At 40.6% G+C, this 26723-nt stretch overlaps 1 protein-coding gene across 10 annotated transcripts in view; it reads right to left on the bottom strand.

The window, feature by feature from the left end:
• The window catches only part of MAP7 (microtubule associated protein 7), a 198332-nt gene that overhangs the window by 154003 nt on the left and 17606 nt on the right, over positions 1-26723 (bottom strand). For 3 of the 10 annotated variants that reach the window (XM_012474403.2, XM_012474406.2, XM_012474411.2), the window contains exon 1: positions 23786-24130. The exons of 3 other annotated variants lie outside the window; for them this stretch is intronic. In XM_012474403.2, coding sequence (XP_012329826.2) covers positions 23786-23918 — 133 coding nt within the window. In that variant the 5' untranslated portion in view covers positions 23919-24130. Of the gene's footprint in view, positions 1-23785; positions 24132-24306; positions 24507-26723 lie in introns of those variants that run through there. 4 more of the 10 variants (XM_012474407.2, XM_012474412.2, XM_012474402.2 and 1 more) reach the window with 3 other exon arrangements.

Raw genomic sequence — 26723 nt, 5'->3', positions numbered from 1 at the left:
CCAGATTTACCTGAATTAGAAACTCTCTTTTGTTAGCACACCATTAAGGGCCTGCACAAGGAGTGACTTGTGGAATCCCAGTATGGGAAACAACTGCATGACATAAGTAGTGGAGTGGCACACAGCACCAGCGGGAAGGTTTGTGAGCACTTCAGATACCCCCGGAAATGCCCAAAATTTGGGGAGTGATATTTTGGAGGGGCTGATGGGTCCTGAATCGATGGGTTGTAACAACGACCAAGGTATTTTTAAATTATAAGTACAATAATAATTACATTTAGTTTGATATGATTAAGTAGAGCTCTCCTCCCAGGAATTCAGATTGTACCCTTATAAGAGTACACAGAATACTGATTTTTTTTTTTTCCCAGCAAAGTAACTTTCTTTTTCCAGGAAAATAAGGCAGCCATACAATGCATCATGATATGTGGCTGAGCTGAAAGCAAAATTGAGGTTGCTAGACCAGCAGTCTGCAAGTCTAAGCTTCCTCTTGTTAACTGAAATAGCCTCTACAATAATAAAAGAAAACCCACAGTCATGGATAGCTAACTCCCTACCTTTTAATTATTCATGCTAATGCCTTGCATGTGTAGTTTATACTTTACAAATGCTAATCAGGCCCAAGGACTACATGAATAATGGAAGCCCACAAATAATTACCAAATCTGATCTTAAGCAATGTTTTCAACACGCGCTCTCTGCAGAAATCTTCCCCAAATGCTGCCTTCTCCCTTTCCCTCCTTTATTCTAAAAGAAGGCGGCAAACTTTTTATGTACTTTGCTTTTTCTCTGCCCACCTAATAGTATTGATGCTGAATGACCAAAAGGAAGTGAAGCAAGAAGAGAAAACCAAAAACCCAAGTCTGTAAACTCAATGCAGTTCCAAAAGAAGAATCTGTGTGAACAAGGATTTCTGAGGGGAAAAAAAAGAAGGGGGGTGGGAGAAAGAAGAAGTAACTGAAACCTGCTGTAACCCTGACCTGCCATGTCAATGGAGATGATAATTGCCCTTCCCACAGATCCGCACAGTGCTGGTACCATCTGTTTCTTCCCCAAGCGACTCGGCATACCTTACAAAAACAATTAGCTTTATACCAGATGATTGATGAAGCAGTTTCTCTTGCCTTCCTCTAAGGCAGAAAAAAACCACTTAAATGGCTAAATGGCGCTGTCCTTTCCATCATTTAAAAAATCTACATTAACCAATGTTTAGTTTTGCAATTAAAACTAAATACTATTTTATAGCCATCTGATTCTCAAAAATCCAAGTGTCTTACTAAATCAAGTGGAAGTGAGTTTGGGGAAATGGGGACTGCCATGAGCTGCAGGCGGAAGTATGCTGATAAAACTATTTCAGAACGCAGTTTGACATGTGAAAACGCATAGCACATACCACTTCTAGGAATACATATTTGCACATATGCTAGAAAAGAAGACTATAAGAAGTTACCACAGCACCGATTTGTAGTAGCAACAAAATGAAAAAGCAAAACTACAATCAACTTCTTCATTCATCAATTGGGGAATAGTAAATAAACTGCAGTAAAGTCACACTACAGAATTCCAGGCAGCACTTAAACTGTATTTATCACTTAGGATGGGTATTTTAAAACTTGAGTAGGGGGAGTACAAATGGCAAATTGATATTTTAATATAACATAATTTATGTCAATTTAAACAACAAATGATGTATTATTTATAGGTATATGCATGCAGTAAAGTTACAGAAATGGGTTGCAAGGGTACATATTATTTCCCAGGGAAGGGAAATAGGGAAATGGGGAGAGAGATGGAAGGAGACGAGACCATGAAAGGACACACAGGAAACAACATTAGCCATGATCATTTGTATTTCCCATAAATATATATATGTGTGTGGATATATATGTATATATGTATTTTTTTAATTTTTTAATTTTTTTTTTTTTTTTTTTGAGACAGAGCCTCACTCTGTCACCCAGGTTGGAGTACAGTGGCGCAATCCTGGCTCACTGCAACCTCATGTCCTGAGTTCTGGCAATTCTCTTGCCTCAGCTTCCCGAGCAGTTGAGACTACATGTGTGCGCCACCATGGCAAATTTTTGTATTTTTAGTAGACATGGAGTTTCGCCATCTTGGCCAGGCTTGTCTCGAACTACTAGCCTCAAGCGATTCACCTGCTTTGGCCTCTCAAAGTGCTGGAATTACAGGCATGAGCCACTGCTCCCGGACCATTTCCCATAAATATAGCTTTTAATATATAATATTTATTTTTATTTTTATTTTTAGACACAGTTTCACTCTGTCATCCAGGCTGGAGTGCAGTGGTACAGTCTCAGCTCACTGCAACCTCTGCCTCCCGGATTCAAGCGATTCTCACGCCCAGCCTCCCGACTGGCTGGGATTACAGGCATGTGCCACCACGCCCAGCTAATTTTTTCTATTTTTAGAAGAGATGAGGTTTCACCATGTTGGTCAGTCTGGTCTCAAACTCCTGACCTCAGGAGTTCTACTTTTTAGGGACAAACAGATGATAAAATAAAGGACTGAGAAAGGTATATAATTTTACAACAAGGTATAAAGTGAAATAAGCTGGGTTGGCAAGTCATAAAGTAGTATCTTTCTGAACACTGTTTTAAGAACTCAATTACACGTTACATTTCTATGTAATGTATATATTATTGATAGACATATATATGTAGTAAAACTACAGAAATTGACTGCAAAGGTACATATTATCTCCCTGGGAAGGGAAACAGGGAAAGGAAGGGGGAGAGAGATGAACATTAGCCATAATGTCCTCATTTTAGTGTCCCCAGTTTTGTGTGTCTGATGGGAAAGTACTATTTGGCTCACAATGCTATTATCAAAGTGATTGTCAAGGAAAATAAGTTCTTCTTTTTTTTTTTTTTTGAGACGGAGTTTCGCTCTTGTTACCCAGGCTGGAGTGCAATGGCGCGATCTCGGCTCACCACAACCTCCACCTCCTGGGTTCAAACAATTCTCCTGCCTCAGCCTCCTGAGTAGCTGGGACTACAGGCGCGCACCACCATGCCCAGCTAATTTTTGTATTTTTAGTAGAGACGGGGTTTCGCCTTGTTGACCAGGATGGTCTCGATCTCTTGACCTCGTGATCCACCCACCTCAGCCTCCCAAAGTGCTGGGATTATAGGCGTGAGCCACCACGCCCGGCTTAAGGATAATAAGTTCTAATAAAACTATTTGCTATAGTTAGACAATTACCAGGCATCTGAGGTTATTTTCAAGTTATAAAAAGTCAGAAGTAGAAGACAAATAATGAGAACACATTGACACATCGAAAGGAACAGCAAGATACCGGGGCCTACCAGAGGAGGGAGAGGATCAGGAAACATAACTAATGAACACCAGGCTTAATTCCTGGGTGATGAAATAATCTGTACAAACCTCCACGACACAAGTTTACCTCTTTAGCAAACCTGCACATGTACCCTTGAACTTAAAAGTCTGAAAAAAAGAAAAATTTAATAATTCTCATATAGGACTTGTAACTGGCAAGTAGGAAAAATTAAGGAACTTTAAATGTAGTCCATGTAACCACAATATCTTTTCCACTGTGGGAAAAACTACCAGTAGACGTTGCCTATGAAGTGTATGTTGATATAATCTTTTCCTTCAGAAAACCTTTATAGACATGCTGATGTAACAAAAGCAAAGTGATTGGTAAAAAGGTTTAATAACTTACTTAAGCCTTGAGAAATTTCTTTGTTGTTCGTCAAATCAGCAACAAAAAAAATTGAATTTTAATTGAATAGAATGTTAAAGAAAATTCCTAAGAGTAAATGCCAATTTATGTTCTCCCAGAAAACCTTTTTTTAACAGCATCACCTCAATTCAACACATCTTGCCACTGATATACTGTATATAAGTAAATAGAACATCAAATAAGGAGAATTGAATATACATAAGATGACTGTGGTAATCAAAGAAAACTTGTAGCAAGTTAATCCTTACCTAAAGACATGCATATTATTTCTGTGGATGGTATTAGGTTTCATTGAGAAAGAAGAGGTCACTAAATAACTGGAATTAATAATACTTTACACAAACCACACTTGAGGGTCACCTGTAGGGAAGGGAAATGTGGGTAGGGAAAGGGAAGGGCATTGGTTCAGGAGTTTTTAAGAGGACAGAATTCACAACTGTAGAGATTTCAGAATATTTTAAGGTTTATAAGCTTTGGGAAATTTCTCGACTCAATAAAAGATTATTTAGCAGGGGGCATCTGCCCTTCCAGCCTCAGTACTGGGAGTTGGCCCTGGCTGATACTGGAACTGGTCCCACCTATGCAGGTCAACAGACTCCTTTTTATTGGAAAGGTTTCCTTCACTGAGGTGCAAGAATATTGGATAAATTCCTTTCACCTCCAAAAAGGAATGAAGCTTGACGGGGGTGTTAAAGCAAACTACAGCCTGAACACTTCATACTTCTATATTTGAGTCCTCGTAGACAAACTGTAACCTAGCTTAATAGGCAGACAACTGAAAACCCAACTTAGTAGCATGCACCTGTAACAACAGCGGAGTGTTGGCCAATCCAAGCAGCCATGCTTCAACCACTCATAAACTGCGGAGTGTTCAAACTGTATTTAAATAAGGCAAACACCAAGCTGTAACCAATTCTGTACCTCACTTCTGATTCCTGTACATCATTTTACCCTTTTTGTCTATAAATTTGTTCTGACCACAAGGCACCCCTGGAGTCTCCTAATCTGCTGTGATTCTGGAGGCTGCCTGATTCGCGAATTCTCTTTTTTTGCTCAATTAAACTCCATCAAATTTAACTTGTCTGAAGTTTTCTTTTAAGAGGGGCTACAAGAAAAGCAATCCCTGCTCCCAAGAAAAGTGGGGGAAGGCAGCATTTCGAGCTGAAATGTACTTAAGTGGGGGTCAATCTCAATGGAGGGCTTAAAGGATACCTTATGTGACTCTAATGAGTCTTCGAATCCCACAGTTCTCTCTCTGGACTCCTGGAGGCCAAGAAGATCCAGAAAACAAGAGAGAAGGACAGGAAGCAGGGTAGTAATCTGCCTAAAGCCAAAATTACTGCTTTCAATTTTCTCACAGATCAGATACACATTACTTTTAACTTGTTTCAAGTCTTCCAAAATTTAGACATCCTTCCAGGAGAGGATTCCCCAAAAAAGAAAAAAACAAATTTTATTTTTTAAATAATTCTTTTCTTTTTAAATTTAAGAAAAAACATATTTTAAAAAAAACAAAATTTAGACATCTTAACAAAATGCCGGTTTCTTAAAACTACTAAGATAAAGCCATTGAACTAAGAAAACTTTCCAAATATTAACATTCGATACCATTTACAGCTGCCTGAATAGTACCTGATTAGGCACAGTTACAGGCACGTTTTAGATATGATTTCACCTAATCCTTACTAACCCTGTGAGATAGGTGTCACTACCTGCCCTGATTTGTGGATAAAGCAAGTGAGGCACAGAAGTTGTAAGTACCTCCTAAAGCATACATTTAGGAGGAGGCACAAATGGGCTCTGGACTGGCTCCAGAGTCCACGTTTTAATGCCTACCCCGTATGGCCTCGAAGACACCACGACACACTGTGAGCTCCCTCGATTCTACATATTATTTGACACACATCCCGAATTTAAAATTTCAGAGCTACTCCTAGTACATTAAAACCTAACTTGCCCATTTTGCCTGTTAGAAAATTTGGTTTTCAGGCTGGATGCAGTGGTGAAAGCCTGTAATGACAGCACTTTGGGAGGCTGAGGCAGGTGAATTGCTTCAGGAGTTTGAGACCAGCATGGGCAACATGGTGAAACCCTGTATCTACAAAGATACAAAAATTAGCTGGGCATGGTAGCGCGTGCAAGTACTCTCAGCTACATGGGAGGCTGCAGTAGGAGGTTCACTTGAGCCTGGGGAGGTGGAGTCTGCAGCGAGCCAAGATCGCACCACTGCTCTCCAACCAGGGCAACATTGTCTCAAAAAAAAGAGAAAGAAAAGAAAATTCGGTTGTCATCAGAGACCACAGTAACAAAGACTTGTCACATCATTATCAGTCCTGAAGCATCACTGTGATTCTCAGAAGAGATCTTCATCAGCCTCAGGATAAGGAAATTAATTTTTTATCAAATATTAACTTATCAGAGATCAAGCATCCTGAATTTGGGCACCAAACTTTTTGTGAGTCTAACTGTTTCAAGCTTTGTGTTGATGTGATATACCTACTATGGCTTCATGCAGGGATGCCTGCTTATCCTCAGTCAACTTCTAAGTCTCATGAATGCTAAGTCTCAGGGCCCCAAGAAAGAAACACATAATGCTAAATACTGTAGACCGGTCCAGGATGAACCATCAGTCGCAACCCAGGATGGTTTTCTTATTTAATTTTTGTTTTAATGTTCACACTAAAATATCACAGTCAAGTTTGAAGATAAAATACACTAGAGAGAACCTGAAATAGAAAATTAACCTACTCATTAAAGTGTATCTAATCTTGGAAGAAACCAAGTCCAGGATACTGAGAATGACTAAGTAGGTTTCACTACAAATGATTATGACAGTAACTGTCAGAAGAATGGAATTCAAAAAACACCATTTAATACCATTTAAGTCCTGAAATAAAGCTCTGCTTTCTAAACATATCACCTGAAATAGTAATGGACTTATTCTTTAACTTTGTTCCCTTAAAGTAAAAAGATATAGATCAGTAATTATATTAACTCTCTCATGAAGCATCTGTAGTTATAATGACCCACAATAAATAACCAAGAAATCCTCAGATGGGGCTGGAGCATTCAATTTACTCCTCTCTATAACGCTTCACCAAAAACCATGTCACTAGCCACATAACTGCAATTACCTTTGACACTCAGGACTTACTGAAATCCAATGTCAGTGGCCAGCAGTCCTTTTTTTTATTTATCGCATTTTAGGTTTTGGGGTACATCTGAAGAACATGCAAGATTGTTGCATAGGTACACACATGGCAGCGTGATTTGCTGCCTTCCTCCCCTTCACCTATATCTGGCATTTCTCCCCATGCTATCTCTCCCCAACTCCCCATCCCCTGCTGTCCCTCCCCTATTTCCCCCCAACAGACCCCAGTGTGTGATGCTCCCCTCCCTGTGTCCACATGTTCTCATTGTTCAACACCTGCCTATGAGTGAGAACATGCGGTGTTTGATTTTCTGTTCTTGTGTCAGTTTGCTGAGAATGATGGTTTCCAGGTTCATCCTTTTTAAACGTTAACCTCTTCCTTCTTCAAAATCATATCAAAAGAAAACAGAGTTCCTCATTCCTCTCCTTCCTGTTGAATTTTAATTAGAATAATACAGGTTATATGTCTTTCCATCTATTTTTTCTCTCTAGTCAAGAGAGTAAATTATGATGTAGAAGCTCCTTCTTTTAAGTTTTTTTGTAAAGATGTGGTCTTGCTATGTTGCCCAGAGTGGCTTCAAACTCTTTGCCTCAAGTAATCCTCCCACCTGGGCCTCCCAAAGTGCTAAGATTACAGGCATGTATCACTGCACCCAGTCTTGTTTTGTTTTGTTTTGTTTTTGAGACAGGGTCTCATTCTGTTGCATGGGCTGGAATGCAGTGGCATAATTACAGCTCACTGCAGCCTCAATCTCCCATACTCAAGCAATCCTTTCACTTCAGCCTCCTGAGTTAGCTGGGAATACATACAGGTACGACCATGCTACACTATTTTTAAATTTTGCAGAGATAGGCTATCATGATGTTGTCCAGGCTGGTGCTGAACTCCTGGACTCAAGAGATCCTTCTGCCTCTGCCTCCCAAAGCATTGGATTATAGACATGAGCTACAGTGCCCCGCCTGAAAGCTAATTTAAAACATCCTCAATATTCACAGCAAATATTAGATGTTAAGAATGAGGTACAGCCTGGGGGACATGGTGGCCCACACCTCTAATCCCAGCAATTTGGGAGGCCGAGGCAGGTGAATTACCTGAGGTCAGGAGTTTGAGACCAGCCTGACCAATATGGTGAAACCCTGTCTCTATTAATACAAAAATTAGCTGGGTGTGGTAGCATGCGCCTGTAGTCCCAGCTATTTGGGAGGCTGAGACAGGAGAATTGCTTGAACCCGGGAGGCAGAGGTTGAAGTGAGCCAAGATCGCGCCACTCTACTCCAGCCTGGGCAAAAGAATGATGTACAGTAGACAAGAGGGGTGAGCACCCCTGGGATGTGATTTGACAACTGGCCAGCAGCAAACTGGGCTCAGCTGATGGTGAGAGAATAAGAAAGTGGAACTGACCCAAGCAGCTGGTTTTTAGGAGTCTCACACTAATATTCGACAGACCTAAAAAAGAAACAGGAGGCTATGAGGGGATACCTGAGCCTGCAAGGAAGGCCCAGGCATCACTGCAAGTGCATCGTTGAAATGGTTACCCATGAGTTCCAGGCTTGACAAACAGCAGTGAGTGGGGAGGACTCATAACTGTGAGAACACAGGGGATTCAGAAGCCTGGGGGTGGTGGTGAGGATGAAGGTTCAGAAGGTATAAAGCTTTACTGCAAGTAGGAGGATGAGCTCACACACAGCAGTTCACCCTCATCGCTGGTTTTGCTTTCTGCATTCTGAGTTACCTACAGTCAACTACAGTCTGAAAATAGGTGTGTACAATACAACAAGATATTCTGGGAGAGACCATATTCATATAACTTTTATTACAGTATGCTATAATTATATTTTATTATTGTTGTTAATCTCTTACCGTGTCTAATTTATAAATTAAACTGTATCACAGGTATGTATAGGAAAAACATAGTATATACATATAGGGGTCAGTACCATCTGAGGTTTCTGGCATCCACTGGGGCTCTTAGAAGGATAAGCGGGAGACTACTGTGTATGGGGACATCTAACATAGGGTAGGCACCAAATCACTGTTTGCTGAATCTGAAGTCTGTGGATACCTAGGGGAATTTCTGAGTTGATGATACCACAGGTGCGTGGAAACAAGTCCCAGCATAAACCTACACTGCTGGCTGAATGAAGTTCAAGTGAAGGTCATGCAGCATCAAAGTAGATGTGTGTGTCACTGAAACTTAGGGCAGTAGAGTGAGAATAATTTTGAAATTACTTGGATTGTGAGAAAATTTGGTTGATATAAGAGGTCAGTTTGGAGTTCCATTCAAAATTCATACCAATTTTAATGTCATGGTATTCTACGCTACTAGATGGGTAAGGGGAAATTGTAGGATTCTGAACAATACCATTAAGAATTAGGATAGGATTTTCTACTGTATGTCACAGAAGAATCAGAGGTAGCAAATTCATAAAAGAAATTGTGATTCCCCAAGCAAGCCCAGGGTGAAAACCCAGAGTGCTGAGGTTTTGAATCCTAACATCTCAGTTGCTACTTTGCATCTTCACAGCGCTGAATAAAAGGTGTGTACCAGGAACTGTCTACCCACAAAGAACCTGTCTTAACCTGTTTTAGTGGGCCTTAAAAAAAAAAAAAAAGGCAGATGTGGAGATGGTATTATAAAACAAAAGCATAAAAGGAAATTTGTGAGGGTGGCTTAATGAGATGCACTGAATAGGTGGAGAACCAGTGGGAATGTGGCTAGGTACACAGTGGACTTTGTTAGATTAGCAACAGCTCTGGTTCACTTTCCAAGATCTTTCCTAATCCACAGAGGCGCAGGTGGAGCGGAGGTGGGGACACTACTAGTCAAGAGCTCAGTGGGAGTTTAAATCACTAAGGATTTGTGTATGTAAGTTCTCCCTGGCTTACACTTAATATGGTCATGGTAACTGAATTTCAACTGTGCAAAAGGAAAGAAAATACTTACAATACTTCAAAAATGGCTGTAATGAGGATATACTACAAACTCAAAATGAACATTTTATAATAAGTTCTGGGAGTTCAAGGACAGATGATGGTAGAAGGTGCTTCTGGAATGGTCTAGCACTGGAATTTTATGCAAGTAAGCCATTGCGGACTCTCCAAACCAATGTCCTAGCTGAAAACAAACAAGTCATCCCTACATGAAGGCTAGTGGACAAAGGTCATAAATACAAAAGTCACTGTCATTATCACCAGGCGGGGTGATGACTGATCTGGTATCTCTAGGCCTTTGCTAGATTCAGAGCAAAGTCTCGGACCTTAGAATGTTCAAAAGCCTAGACAGATTGCCTCTCCAGCTGTACTGCATCATTCTCCGGCCGGCAGAGCCAGAGTGTGTTGCCTTTAATCAGTTATCTCATGAGGAACCAGATTTGGGCTTCTGCCATCTAGCTTAGCACCCATGGACTAAGAGGTCTTGAATCAGCACCTAGAAATAATTTCCTTCAAGTTCTACAGAACAGCTCAATGGAAAAAGAGAACTGTTTCGGTGGAAAAATGAAATACCAAAGTGTCTATTACGAATGTAAAAAAACTGTTGGATGTATTCTTGTCAAGTTTTTATCTAGGTTGTGATATCTGTTAATGTAATGAAGATTTAGGAAGTCTCAACAAGGCATACCTCAGAATACTCTGGTTTAGTTCCAGACCACCCCAATAAAGCAAATATTGCAATAAAGCAAATCACACAAAGTTTTTGGTTTCACAGTACATGCAAAGTTATGTTTTCATTACACTGTAGTCTATTAAAAGTAAAACAACATTATGTCCTAAAACAATGTACATATCTTCATTAAAAAATACCTGATTGCTAAAAAATGCGAGCAATCATTGGAGCCTTTAGTGAGTTGTCATCTTTTTGCTGGTGGCGGGTCTTGCTTCCATGTTGATGGTTGCTGACTGATAAAGATGGTGGTCACTGAAGGTTGGGGTGCTGTGGCAATTTCTTTCTTTCTTTTTTTTTTGAGAAAGGGTCTCACTCTGTTGCCCAGGTTGCAGTGCAGTGGCACAACTACAGGTCACCGCAGTCTTGACCTCTCAGGCTCAAGTGATCCTTCTGCCTCAGCCTCTCAAGTTGCTAGGACTACAGGCTTGTGATGCCACACCCAGCTAGTTTTTGTTGTTGTTGTTGCTGTTGTTTTTTGGTAGAGGCAGGGTCTCACTATATTGCCCAGGCTGGGTCTCAAACTCCTGGGTTCAAGTGATCCTCCTGCCTCGGTCTCTCAAAGCACTGGGATGAGAAGTGTGAGCCACTGCACCCAGCTGCAATTTCTTAAAATAAGATAGCAATGAAATTTGCCAAGTCTGTGAACTCTTCCTTTCATGAAAGATTTATTTCTCTGTTGTATGAGGTGCTGTTTGATAGCATTTTATCCACAGAACTTTTTTCAGAAATGGACTCTATCTTCTCAAACCCTGGTGTTGCTTTATCAACTAAGTTTATGTAATATTCTAAATATTTTGCTGTCATTTCAACAATGTTCATGGCATCTTCACCACAAATAGATTCAATCTTAAGAAACTACTTACTTTGTTCATCCATAAGAAGAAACTCATCTGTTCAAGTTTTATCATGGAATTGCAGCAATTCAGTCACATCTTCAGGCTCTATTTCTAATTGTAGTTCTCTGCCATTTCCACCACATCTGCAGTTACTTCCTCTACTGAAGTCTTAAACCCCTCAAAGTCATTGGTGAAGGTTGGAATCAATGCTTCCAAACTCCTGTTAATGCTGATATTTTGAGTTTTGTATGGCAGACGCACCTGACAGTGAAAATGTGACTCGAGTTTACCTGAGACTGACCCTATATAGCAGAGGCACCTGAATGTGTATTCAGAAGTCTGAGCTAAGGAATCCAGAAGTGGTCAACCCAGAGATCCATTCCTTGTCTATGAGGAACACCTGAGCCCCAGATGCATCCTGTGGAACATGGGCCATACAGGGGATCAAGGCTCATTGTTTTGGGTTGAGGTTTGCCAAGTGGAGGTTGCTAGGCGGAGGGTGTTAAGTAAAAATGTTATTTAAATTGCATTCGTTCTGCAAATGGTGGTGGTGGTTTTGCCCAGCCTGCCACCACTGGACTCTCTCATCTGTGTGTAAGTCCCCAGTAAAACCTAGGCCTCATTCGCTGGCTCTGGGTCTCTTCTTCAGCCTCTTGAACCTGGTGCCATCCCTACTGCAGTCAATAGGGGTTTGGCACACCAACCTCCTTCCATGGATCACAAACATTATTAATGGTATCTACAATGGTGAATCTTTTCCAGAAGGTTTTCAATTTTCTTTGCCCATCTCCATCAGAGGAATCACTATCTATGGCAGCCATAACTTTACAAAATATATTTCTTAAGTGATAAGACTTGAAAGTCAAAATTATTCTTTGATCCAAGGGCTGCAAAAATGTATGTTGTGATGGCAGGCATGAAAACAACATTAACCTCCTTGTGGCCGGGTGAGGTGGTTCACACCTATAATCCCAGCACTTTGGGAGGCCAAGGCAAGTGAATCACTTCAGGTCAGGAGTTCAAGACCAGCCTGGCCAACATGGCGAAACTCTGTCTCTACTAAAAATACAAAAAGTTAGCCAAGTGTGGTGGTGCACACCTGTAATCCCAGCTACTTGAGAGGTTGAGGAAGGAGAATTGCTTGAACCCAGTAGGCAGAGGTTGCAGTAAGCTGAGATCACTGCACTCCAGCCTGGGTGACACAGTGAGACTCTTAAAAAAAAATAGAGAGACAGAGAGAAAACAACATTAACCTTCTTGTACATCTCCATCAGAGCTGTTGGGTGACTGGGTACATTGTCAATGAGCAGTAATATTTTGAAAGAAAACTTCTTTTCTGAGCAGTAGGTCTCAATAGCAGCCTTAAAATAGTCAGTATACCGTGCTATAAACAGACGTGCTGTCACCCAGGCTTTGTTGTTCCACTGAGAGAGCGCACAAAGAGTAGATTTAGCATAATTCTTAAGGGCCTTAGCATTTTCAGAATGGCAAATGAACACTGGCTTCAACTCCAAGTCGATGACTGCAATGACTCAGCTGCATTATCTCCTAACAAGAGATTCAATTTGTCCTTCGAAGCCAGGCACTGACTTTGGCTCTCTGGCTATCAACGTCCTAGATGCTGTCTTCTTCCAATAGAAGGCTGTTTTAACTCGATTGAAAATCTGTTATTTAGTGTAGTCACCTTCATCAATTACCTTGGCAAGATCTTCTGGGTAACTTGCTGCAGCTTCCCACATCAGCACTTGCTGCTTCACCTTGTGCTTTTATGTTATGGAGACAGCTTCTTTCCTTAAACCTCATGACCATCTTCTGCTAGTTCCAAACTTTTTTTTCTGCAGCTCCCTCACCTCTCAGCCTTCATAAGGTTGGAGAGAGTTAGGGGCCTTGTTCTGGATTAAGCTTTGGCTTAAGAGAATGTGCAGCTGGTTTGATCTTCTATCCAGACCACTCAAACCTTCTCTGTATCAGCATTCAGGCTGTTTCACTTTCTTATCATTTGTGTGTTCACCAGGGCAGCACTTTTTGCTTCCTTTAAGAACTTTTCCTCTGCATTCACATCTTGGCTGTTTGGTGCAAGAGGCCTAGCTCTCAGCCTATCCAGGCTTTCAACATGCCTTCCCTCAGTAGGCTTACTCATTTCTAGCTTTTGATTTTAAGTGAGGGACATGCAATTCTTCACTTTGCACTTAGATTAGGGGCCATAAGGTTACGAGTTAACTTCATTTCAAAACTGTCATGTCTCAAGAAATAGGAAGGCCTGAGGAGAGGGAGAGAGACAGAAACTTCTGGGTTGGTGGAGCAGTCAGCACACACACAATATTTTAAGTTTGCTATCTTATGTGGGCATGGTTTGCAGCATCCCAAAATAATTACAATAGTAACATCAAAGATCACCCATCACAGATCACCATAAGAGATATAATAACAATGAAAAAGTTTGAAATATTGCAAGAATTCCCAATATGCAACACAGAGATGCTGTTGGAAAAATTGTGCCAACAGACTTGCTTGATAGAGGGTTGCCACAAACCTCCAATTAAAAAAAAAAAAAGCAGCATCTGTGAAGCACAATAAAAGAAAGTATGTGCATACTACACGCCGTATAGGTGCTGGGGGCACAGTGTGAATCTGATAGACACAGTCATTGCTTTCTGGAAGCTTCGTCTAGTTGAGGAGACAATAAACGATTCAGCAAACACTTAATACACAATTTGCCTGGAGTAAGAAAGGGCCCAGAATCTGAGACTAGCTTGGTATGGGGACATCCTTAGGGACATGGCAATTTTTTTTTTTTTTTTTTTGGTGAGACAGGGTCTTACTCTGTTGCCCAGGCTAGAGTATAGTGCTACGACCATGGTTCACTGCAGGCTCAACCTCCTTGGGCTCAGGTGATTCTCTCACCTCAGCCTCTGAAGTAGCTGAGATCACAGGCACACACCACCAAACCTGGCTAATTTTTGTATTTTTTTGTAGAGATAGGATCTCTGTTGCGAGGGCTGTTCTTGAACTCCTGGGCTTAAATCATCCTCCCACCTCAGCCTCCAAAGCACTGGGATTACAGGCATAAGCCACCAGGCCTAGCCAAGGAAATGATGTTTAAACTAAAGGACAAGTGAGGTAGAGTGAAGTGGAGAGAGGAGAAGCAGCCGAAGTACATACCGGGTAGAGGAAAGAGCTCCAAGCGAGACAGTATCTACTCCATCAGGACACAGATCCACTGGCATATATGTTCAATTCTAACAACAAATAATATTGCATTTGTTGCCTTCTCTACCATAAGTGTTCATATCATTTACTTCCAAGTGACTAGAGAACAAAACATGACTACCACAGAGAAACAAGATGTATTGAAATAAAAGATGGCTAATCACATGCAGAATAAGAAGTCTTGGTGCTGAAAATAAGCCTGCATAAAATAAGCCTGGATACATTTGGCATACCCAAATGTAAGCATCCATAATCTCAACCACTGGCAGAAACCTGTCCGCTAGCCTAGGACACTGCCATCAAGCAATTCACAAACACATGCACATGAGCACACACACACCCCCCAAATCAAAAGGAAAAAAAAAAAAAAAAAAAAACCTCGCAAATAAAAAAAAAAAAACCCGTTGAATTGGCATTTAAAATGACAGAGGATCATTGCTATTGTTTCCTGATCAAGGTAGATCAGAGTTTTCCATTAATCCCAAGGAATAGCAGGTACACTCCCTTAACTGTATTTAAAATAACAGGTAAGGTGATCTGACATAGTGGCAATACATTTCCTTCATTTAACATAACAAAATTACAGGGTCTTGCATGAGCAATCTACCTGGCAGCTAGGACTTTTGATCCACATGAACACAGGAGGATCCAGTCACATGTGCCTATGACAGGAAAGTGACTAAATGGCACAAGAAAGGAGGCAGTCTTCCTAGAAATTTTCACTCACAAGCAAGTGAAGGAAGGAAATTAGATTAGGAAAAATATCTCCATAAAAATAGACTGCTTAAGGTGCAGCACAGACAGCATGATGGTCTTTCCACCAGGTTATTTTTCCAACAGAACATGTCAGTAGAAGCTAGCAGAAAATGTGAGACATTTGGTTATATATTACCAGTATTATAGTTGTCACATAATGAGCTCCAATTATTTTCAAGAGAATAAGCTAAGTGCTTATGTATTCTCTCTAATACTCGCTATCACCTGTGAGCATGATTTAATTCATTTCATTTCACAGATGAGAATCTGAGGCTTAGAAAGGTTAAATATAAATAACAGTAATGTGCATATTTCCACACGTAGCACTTTTTCTATCACTTTTTTCAAAGCACTTTTTTTCACAGTCTCTCACACCAAATATAGCCTGGATTTCGAATAACTGTGGCAAACTTGGACCTGTGGCCACTCACAACTAGTGAACATGGTGAAACCTTTCTAGTATCCTGTTTTCCTACTATGTAAACTGATATCCCCTAACAGTGGCTGGTTCTGAATTTCTATAGTTCTACATCGGGGCTCAGAGGTGACAACTGGTTTGAAGGAGGTAACTTAAAGCTGCATTTTTACTAAGATCTTAAGCTACATTATTTGGGAAGTTTTTAAAAGGGGCTAATAGAGATTCCAACTCTCTTTCCTCCTGCCCAACTCCAAGACAACTCTTGGTAATGCACTCAACCACTGACATTGAAAGCAATTCTCTTAGGAGTACAGAGGTGGCACCAGCCTCTAGACTGTTGTTCTCAATAACGGTATTAGAATGACAGGTTCTGCTGAATCTTGGTATTTTAATATCTTTTTACTACTTTATTAGGCCTACAACTTTAACTTAGAATAAATCTGGTCCCCAAAACCATATATATTCAAGAGAAAAACTGTTAATATAATTTTTCTTGGTCTATACTCCTGAACTTCATTTCCAACCTAGGATTGTAAATTCTTTGGAATCTAGAAAGATTCTATGAGAATTTTCTTACTAACAAACCATTGCTGGGCAGATAGCCTGAAAAACAGGACTTGCATTTTACAGTTGGCATAAATGTCAAATGGTGCTCTGGTAAATATTTCACTGTCTTATGTCCATCTGTGACACACTTTGGGCCTCTGAATCTGGGTCTGGAGTATATGGGGTATGACTTACCTTCTGAAATTGGGAAACTAGAACATAAACTTAACATAACACATGGAAGGTGCAACATAAAGTGGGCTTTTCCTAAATGTCTAGATGACCTGAGAATTAAGATGGAGTCTCTCGATAAAATCACCTTCATTGCTGTTAAGTTTCTTTTTTTTTTTTTTGAGATGGAGTTTCACTCTTGTTGTCCAGGCTGGAGTGCAATGGTACGATCTCGGCTCCCTGCAACCTCTGCCTCCCACATTCAAACAATTCTCCTGCCTCAGCCTCCCGAGTAGCTGGAATTACAGGCATGTGCCACTACACCCTGCTAATTTTGTGTTTTTGGTAGAGAAAGGGTTTCTCTATGTTGGCCAGGCTGGTCTTGAACTCTTGCCTCAGGTAATCCACCTGCCTTGGCCTCCCAAAGCGCTGGGATTACAGGCGTGAGCCACCATGCCTGGCCAATTGCTGTTAAGCTTCTACTAAGGGAAAAACATGGTCAAGGTGCCTGGAGCCACTTGGAGAATTTCTGTAACAACAAATTAAAGTTGCTATTGGAGACACATAGACGTTAATGGAAATGGATATTCAATTCAAACTCAGACTACAATCTTCTAATAAATAATATCTAAGAGTTATCAGCTGCGAGACTCTAAGCAAATACTTAATTGTGTTTGGTTCCTGTGATTGGAGGAGTCAGCTTTTTTAGCTCCATCAGTTCTAGCTCTGGAAACAGGCACAGAATTTTTAAGTCTTTTAGTTTTATGTAGCAAGTAAATTACATTTTATATTGTACCTCACTATACAAAAACTTTGGTTATACACAGGTTAAATCATGTTCCTCTTGTACACAGTGACACATATGGTAATTTCTACTTATATAACACAGAATGCCTGGGGAACAGTTGTATTCATTTACTCAAATAGTTACAGAGAATCCAATGAGTACAAGACATACATTAGAGGATGTGATCCTTGCCCCATCCCCTATTATTTTTATATATTTTGAATAAAATATTATATTTAAGGTCTCTTTAGCAAATAAAAGTTATGCCAATCAATTTGACCTCAAGATTTCCTCCTCATAATAAGGATCTTTGACACTGTTGTTCTAAAACATATTTTTGCCTCCCTAGCTGTTAAATTTAACAGCTGAAACCATTTACCTAGCCTTAAAATGGCACACATAAAGACACTGGGAAAAGAAATGGTGCAAGCCTTATAGAACAAAAGAAGAAATAAGGACATGTATGAGAATGACTCTATAGAGACATTCACATTTCCTGTTCTAAGACTCTTCTTGGAAAACAAAAAGACTGATGACTCAGAAAAGGACATTACAGTCGCTAGATCATCACCTATCCAATAGAAATATAAATGGTAAACATTAGATTATATTTCATTTGGAAACCTTAACTGGCAGAAATTCTACCTTTACAGTGGAAAGGCCAAAAGAGGAGAAGTCACTGCAGGCTCCATAAATATACATTTTAACAAAATGGGGGTGGGGGTACAGTTTCTCAGAACCACTGTGTCTTGATTTCAAGGAGAAGTTGTATTTCTTTACAATTTAATCTATGATTAACTAACAAAAGGGACAGAAAGCATTATTAACCTTGATATTAACAAAGTGGTCAATTAATAGCACCTTCTAACTATATACCTTCGTTTTTCCACCAAAGAAAAATGAATAGCAAGACAGAAAACAACAAAATAGGGCTAAGCTCAGTGGCTCACTCATGTAATCACAGCACTTTGGGAGGTCAAAGTGTGGGGATCACTTAAGCCCAGGAGTTGGAGACCAGCCTAGGCAACAAATCAAGACCCAGCCCCTACAAATTAAAAGAAAAAAAAAAACCAGCCAAATATGGTGGTGTGCACCTTTAGTTGCAAGCGACTTAGAAGGCTGAGGAGGGAGGATCACTAGAGCTCAGGACTTCAAAGCTGTAACGAGCCACGATCATACCACTGCACTTCAGCCTGGAAGACAGAGCAAGACATCGCCTCAAGAAAAAAAAAAAGAAGAAGAAAAAGAGAATCTCTGGTATACCATTAGACAAACGCAGTTTGGTAGAGAGCAATATGATTGACATATCAAACACAGAATTGTCTCTTTCAAAGTAGTTACCTTGAAAAGACAATTCTAATGCTATCAACATTTGTTAGAATTTCTATATTATGAAGACCTTCAGAGCCTGTGAAAGTTATTTTAGGTGTTAAGTTTACCTTTGTTTCATAATGTTCCACGTACTCTGGAAGGTACAGGATATAAAGAGGAGCGAGTCCTGGCCTTTACAAAGCTTACAGGTCAAGAAGGGCATGGAAGTGTTCATGGATGATTTCATTACACTGAAGTAAGCATCAGGACTGAAGTAAGTACAGGACTTACAGTGCCAAAGGAGCACAGTGAGGGCTGCCCTTTGTGCCAGGAATGAGGAGGCTGGGAGCAAGAGAGGAAGTTTTCTGGAGATGGTACCCAAGGTGAGTCTGGAGAAGATGCCATGTGACCTGAATCTACAGAGTAAGTCAGAGTTACCCAAATGAGGAAGAAAGGCGAGGAAAATGGAGAGATGAGCATGAGTAGGACACAGAGGTATGCAAGAGCATGACGGAGCAGGCAAATGCAAGTACTTTGGTGCTGCTGGAGCACAAAGTGCGAAGAGTGGCAGGAAGGAGGATGGAGAGGGAAAAAGGGACCAGCCGGTAGGTAGTCTAGGTGCCATGCTAAGGGGCTTGGCCTATTCCTTAGGTCAGGGGTCACAAAAGCAATGACTACAGTAATGTAGATAACTGAGGCAGGCCATGTAATGCATATGCTAGAAGAGGGGCACTGGAGCATGCATGACCCATCTATGGCATGTGACAACTGCTACTTAGCTCCAGCTGATGACTACTGTGAAGAAAGAGGACAAGGGTGGCTGTGTCTTCCAATTTTTCAAGGGAAGCTGAAATCCAGATTATGAAAAAATCAGTTTCTAAATGTTGGCTTGTAAACACCTGCAGGGGACAAATAAACATAGCTATAGACTAAATATGGCTCCAAGACTCCTAGTCAAGACCTCTGTTTCAGTGGAAGCAATACCCCTGGGAAGTTTATTTCCAATGGGCAGATATGCCCATTGGAAAGATGTCATAGTAGCATGCTATGGAGGATGGGTTGGAAAGAGGAAAGGCTGCAAGAAGGAAGACCATGATCCACCTAGAGAGTGATGAGTGTTTCATCTTTTGAGGAAGATGATACTTTTGATAAAAGCAAGTAAAAGTCATTTAGAGTCAAGTGTCATGAGTAAATTTAGTGTTCGAGCTGGATATCAATCAGATTTTATATAAAACAAGACAGGAGTATAAAGTCAATGAGATGACTGCTTTAGGCAGTGCACAGAATGGGTCAGGAGGCCATAATAAAACAGAAGTTGTAAAATGTATTGTGTAATAGTCATGAAGCCTCTAGAAGTGTCTATCTGCAGGAAAACATTGTGTGGATGTCTAGCTTCTGTAACGGCATTCAAAAGAAGCTTTGCCCATTATTCTACGCTCCTGCCTTTAAAGTCTGTGTGAGCTTCCAACCTCAGCCAGACATTTGAGATGGGATAGGAATCTACATCCCTTAAACTCTCTGTTTCAGATTAAAATCTTCAGGCTAATGGCTTCACGGTTGGCATATATTTAACATTTCCACCACTCTCATCCTCTCCCTTTCCTGATTTCAATTTATACTCTTGCATTATTTGTACATATTTTTCTTCCTCCACTGTGAGCAGAAACCATGTCAATTATCTTTGCATTGCTTCCACAAAACCCTAGCAGAGTAATCTGCTACAGAGTGAGCATTTAACAAATGCTTGTTTAGGAAGAAAATGCCTTATTACTTAATAATCACTGTGCTCAGCAAAATTCACCATGAGGCAGGTTTGCCTTGAAACCTGTCCAAGGGCATTTCATTACTGCAGCACCTAAACAGTCTCTCCGAAGCCAGTCCTGAAGTCAGCATTACAAGGAGGCTTGAGGTTCTGAGGTATAAGAGCATCAGCATAAGCCCAGCTCGCTCCAAGTGACTATTTAATTACTATGGTAATAATAGTAAGGTATGTAAAACATTGCACTCCTATTGATTACATGGAAGAGTAATCACTCCTTTAGGAATTATCTAGTCTATCATCTAAACAAACTATTGTCACCCCACCAATAACTATGAAGCCACCATAGAAGCCCAGATGGTAATCTCCACGTTAACTCTTACTGAGTTCATTGATGTTTACCCAACAGTATGGTACCTGAAAAGATGGTACTCATCATTAGCCAGGATAATCCTACACAGAAACATTCAACTCATAAAATTTAGATGGTAAACTTCATTACTGGTAGAAAAAAGATACCAAGCATGAAAACCAGGTTTGGATACCAGGTTTGAGTATGGTTGGCAGATTAGGCCATGGGGTGGGAAAAGTAAAGTTTCTGACTATGTGTTTTCATAGTCACACACAAAAGATAACCTGTATGTCATCTTGCTATGATGCTTTGGAAATAATAATTTAGAAAATAAGAGATGGCCAGGCACATCTGTAATCCCTCATGCCTGTAATACCAGCCCTTTGGGATGCCAAGGTGGGAGGATCAGTTGAAGCCAGGAGTTCAAGACCACCTGGGTAACACAGCAAGATCCCATCTCTACAAAAAAATTTTTTAAAAAATTAGTTGGGTGTGGTGGCATGTGCCTGTAATTCCAGCTATTAAGGAGGTTGAGGCAGAAGGATCACTTGAGCCCAGGAGTTGGAGGCTGCAGTGAACTATGATCATGCCATTGCACTCCAGCTTGGGCAACAGGGGAAGACCCTGTCCCTAAAAAAAAAAAAGAGAGAAAGAAAAAAATAAAATAAAGAATCCATTAAAAGGTGTAATGGATGATGCAGGCAACTAGTGACTGGTAATAATAACATTCAGAACAGTGCAATAACATTTAAGTGGAAAAGAAAAAATGAAAAACATCCAGGTTTCTGTGTTCTCATGCAGTAAAGAGGCTGTTTGCTCCCTGATGTTCTTAATAACCACATTCATTTCAGGACCCAACCATATCCGACACCAGGAAGCAGTAAGGACGAACAAACCAGAGAAGACACAAATTCAGAACGTAACAGCTCTACAGACTAGACTGTGTTGTCCAATAAAGTAGTCACATGTGGCTATGTAACTAAAATTTCGTTTTTTAGTTGCACTAGCTATATTTGAAGCTCTGCAGCTGTGGCTAATGGCTATTTTATTGGACAATGCAGATACGGAACATTTCCATCATTTTTCCATGGAACAAAGCTGGACTACAAAGGGAATATTCCTATTGTTAAGATAGACCCAATGAAAATTTCAGTCAAAGCCAATAGTTTTATTCATTGAGCATAATTAAAGATACCCAGGGTTATCTGCTTATTTTACTGAATGTGTCATAAATTAGAGACAATTGGTGATCCACAGAAAGTTTGAACATCCTTATCAGCACAGGATTTTTTTTCTCCCAGTCCTTCTCCAATACCAACCCTTACCCTCCCCACCACTGTGGGCAGGGATAGAAAGAAAAATGGTTGGGGGTCAGAAACTCCCTCATTAAGTCTCTCTTAAGCAAGAAGCTGCATTAATTGCCAAATATAAGTCGATTTTTAGAAGCATTTTCTTTCCTCCCCTTTCTCTTTCTTTTTAAAAAATACTAAAAGACAACTGAACAAACACAACAGGCGACAGGAAGAGGAATTCCAGAATATTATTAAGAACAAAATGGATGGCTATCCTAAGTTACTGTTCAAGACACCCAAGGAAAAGTACCACAAATCGAGAATGTTTCCAAAAATACCCCATGGGAACAATTCAACAAATCCACGCTAATTCTAAAAGTTACCAACTGCTCAGAGGCAAAATGATTTGCTGCTAAAAATTTAAAGTACTGAGTTTTCATCGAGAGCAACATACTCCGGTTCAACGATCGAATTCACAGGCAAATAAAAGAATCACACTAAGTCACCTTCCAGTCATAGCATCATTTGATTTCTGAGGTCATTTGGTTCTCAGACAGAAGCCAGGTCTGATGGTAAATAAAAATCAACTACAGTAGTAAGATTCTACTTATTAGGACTTCCCTGTGTACAATTTCACAAAAATATGCTTTTGAATTTAACATAGACAGTTTCAATTTTATTTAAGAAAAGCAAAGTAAGATTCATTCAAGAACCAGGAAAAAGAAAACCAGGAGTCCTCAGACACCGGATTCTATTTAAGCACTCTTCGCTCTATCATTGCTTAAATATTTGCTTTCTACTTTGTCATGCTACCTCTCTGCACCACAGAAGAAAATTTGATATCTCAGTGACAGAATAATTTGAGTGCAAGCTAAAATTTAATCAGCACATAAAAGCAAGAAAACTCATAACGTATTTGTTTAAGAACAGCTTCTATATTTGGGGGAAGGGGTAGCAAGACTTAGGATGCTGGAAAACGTAAAATGCAAGCTGTAAAGCCCCTTTTTCAAAAATGCCTGATGTTGCCGTCTCTGGCTGATAATTACAGCCCTGGGAGGGCAGCTATGAGACAATGCTGACAATGATGCAGTACACAGGCCCTCAAGAAGCCGGCAAGCTGCTGCACCTTTCATCGCCATGAAAGAACAACACAAGAGTCAGACTTCCCTTTTCTGTACCCTGTGAGTTTCAACTGCCATACACACATTCAGTGACAAAGTTATCATCAGAAGTTATACAACCTCATGATCTCCTCCCTGCTCCCTAGCTTCACCCTCTACATTCGCCCTCAATGTTCACTGTGCTCCTTTTCACTCTTGGCATTTTAGTATAGAAAGGGAAGTGACATTTTGATCTTCTGCCTAGGAAAGGTTGCATTCTTGGGTCACTTTAACTCATCCCTTTAAAGCAGAAACTCACTTAATTAAAGTAAGCAAAAATTATCTGAGGCACCTAAGGTAGGTGGGAAGATGTTCATTTAAACCTTGGAAACACAGTGTTTCCTCCTCTAGAGTGACTGGTCACTGTTTAAGTGAGCACAAGAAAATTAAAGATCTCTAGGTCAAGAAAGGAGCTTAAGTCAAAAAAGGCAACTGATCTGAAATACACTAAATCTACAAAAACTGTTTCCAATTTCATGCATACACAGCCCTAGAGAGGGTGTAAACACTACCGGCAAACTGTGCTAGGAGGTCACAAGCACTCCCCGGAGCATGCACGACGAGCACAGTTTATAAAACGTGCAGTAGGCAGTGTAGGGAACAAGGGCTGAATCTGGCTCCAATCAAAGGGTGGAGCTAATGCATACCTTTTGGTCTTCTGGAATTTCCATTCTTTTGCTGTTCATCTTCCTCATTAATGGTGAATAAACCAAGGGGAATTGGCCTTGCATTGGTCTTCTTCAGTCTCTCTTGTCGGAGAGCTGTAGCTGATCCAGGCATACCGCTGCTACTTTTTTTTAAAATTATTATTATATTGAAAATATATGCTTATGTAATTGCAGCTCCCAGGAAGCTGCTAGTTCCTAAGCTGCCTGTTCATTTGAGCACTTGTAATAGATCCCCTATGGGTAAACAGTTTGCAAACAGCTGACAGATACCACCAGCCTCTTGGCAACTGAGGCCCTGCAGTTCCCCTCACCTAGCAGCAGCTCTCCCACCTCCCCTACCAGCCCCCTCCCACTGACTCCCCGACAGGCACATGCGCTGGTGATTGCTCGGGCACATGCATGCACACGCGCGCGCACACACACACACACACACTGCTTCCAGAAAAGTCCAAGTCCTACTAAAGACACACAGGGTCAGATGCCTCCCACTACTGCCTAACCTGTTCAATCAGATCCCAGCTTCTCCTTCCTGTTGCAGCACCTTTTTCCAATCTTCTTCCTGCTACCGCACAGTAAAATATTCAGCCCACAGCAGAGAGGGGAAAATATGATACGCTGCCGCTGCTGTTAACAGTTGCCCTGACAACCCTGACATATCCTAATCAAGGAGGGCCGGGAGCGGCTCCATCTCCCCAGCCGAGAAGCGGCAGCTTGCAGGATGCTGGGTTCTGGGAACTCATCAGCAGAGGGTTACAGCACGAGGACGCTGGGCAGCTCCCTCTTCCTCTCAGTGGCAGAGCAGCAGGATGGGAGGAGAAAGAGTTTTGCTTGCAAAAGCAGCAGTAGACTCCTCAGTATGGAGAGAGGGGCCTGAGGAAGGAAGGCTTTTTCTTCTTTTCTGGGCCAGGTTGTCTATCTTAACAATGTTTGCAAGCCCCTGGATGAATGAAGGCATGGTTGGTACCCGCAGAGCAGCTCACTTTACTTTCTTGACATTCTTACCACCCCAGAGCATGTATAAAAACAGGGTTGGCAGCATCAGTCACGAGGGTCACCAGTGCCATGTCCCTGAAACCCTCCGGTGAAGACAGGCAAGGGGAGAACTATGCCAGCTCCCACCACAGACATCACAATGTGGAGTGTCTCCACTGCAAGTCAAGTTTAAAGGGCAGAACCTATGCTCGGGAATTCTCCAAAGGAGAAAAACCTGCCTCTATTACACCCAGCACACCCCCCACCCCCAATCCCCACCACTCTGGGCAGTCAGGACCAGCAGTGCTGAGCAATGCTCAACACTTGACCCAATTTTAGTTCTTTTTTGGATCTTTTCTCCAAAGCACAGAATCATGTGACTATTGTTTTCTCCTGAAATAAGACAAGACTTTCCACTTCTAGACTGCTTAAAATGTATGCTGTATGCAAAAATTTACAGTAAATGACAGTAAAACATTATCAACTGCCAAGTTAAGAAAATTTTGCTTTTGCGTTTTAATAAAAATCAAGTCTGCTTAGCAAGTCAAAAGCAACTCCCATTCCCGAATGACTCCCTTACTTTTTTCTCAATACTCAACCCTCCTTATCCAAGAGAGGATCCAAGGGAGTTTAAGGCAAGGAAAATATCCTCTCTAAATCTCTTGCATGGAAGAGTAACTGGACAATTCACTTAACTCTCTTGGTGCCTCAGTCTTCTCTGTAAAATTGGGGTGATGACTATCACTTACCTTATGGGATTAGAGTGAGGATTAAATGAGTGTAGTGCTAGCAACCTGAAGTACTTAATACCAACTATTATTATACTTTACAATATTTGATGTAACTAGTATTTTTTGCTTTGTAATTATTTTCAAGGTGTTTCTGGTTCAACTATCAACTCCATCAGGAAGTACTTCTTTGTGTTTACTCTTATTGTCCAGCCTGGTGCTGGGGGATGTACTAAATGGTGAGCAAACACATGCTGAAAAAAATAAATGAGTCTTCAGAACTCTTTTCCTCCACAGGCTGGTGGATTTAATTAAGTTCACATGTATTTAGATCTCTGGCTTGAAGAAATGCAGGAAACTTCAGTTTTAGAGTTTATTTAAAATTGTGTCAATCTGTGCAATGGGTCTTTGGAATAAAATAGAATGGAGCCTTAGAGCTGAATGGGCCTGAGAAAGCAAGTGAGTCAGCATCATTTTACATGCCAGGAAGCCAAAGCTCATGAAGTGAAATTCCTTGCCTAGGTCAAATGTTAGTTGGCACCAAGTCTACAGTTAAAATTTAGACCATCTTCTTCCTAGTCCAGTGCTTCTCCTGATGACAGATGTTTGACCCAGATGTTTCAGAGTCCTAAATCTCTCTCCAACTTCGGTGGAGATGAAAGGAAAGGGAGGGGGCGTACCTCCAATATTCAAGATCTTATTGTTTAAGAAATAAAAAAAAAAATGGATGCAAATTATAAATGTAACATACTTCCCTAATTTTCTGTTTGTAAACTTTTATTCTTGAATGAGACATAATTTTGTTATTTCCTATTATTTTTCTTTAATCAGATGATCAATAAACATAGGTGTAACATATAGCGATATCATACTATTTGGGAAATGAAAATATTTTTGAATCCACATTAGCTTGTTTCCTCTACTTCAAGACAATCAGGTCAGTATTTGCAATAGCAAAAGTATAATAAAACAAAAAGCAAAATAATAACAAAAACCCCACATACAAAATGAGCATAGTTGAAACTGCCTTTTGGTAAAGAAAATGAAAATCTATGTCTTAAGCAAATGACTAATTTCATTTAGAAATGTTTGTCACCCAAACAAAGCTTACAGCTTCCAAATAAAGCTAGCTGCCGCTCTGATAACCAATAGATCATCTCCACCGAGTCAAGATGATATCATCCTGCTGTCTTGTAAATCCTGACTCCAACATCAAC

Source organism: Aotus nancymaae, unplaced genomic scaffold (genome assembly GCF_030222135.1).
Source record: "Aotus nancymaae isolate 86718 unplaced genomic scaffold, 86718_ANA_hifiasm-v0.15.2.pri h1tg000040l, whole genome shotgun sequence".
NCBI classification, from domain to species: Eukaryota; Metazoa; Chordata; class Mammalia; order Primates; family Aotidae; genus Aotus; species Aotus nancymaae.
This window is presented reverse-complemented; position numbering and strand designations above follow the sequence as displayed.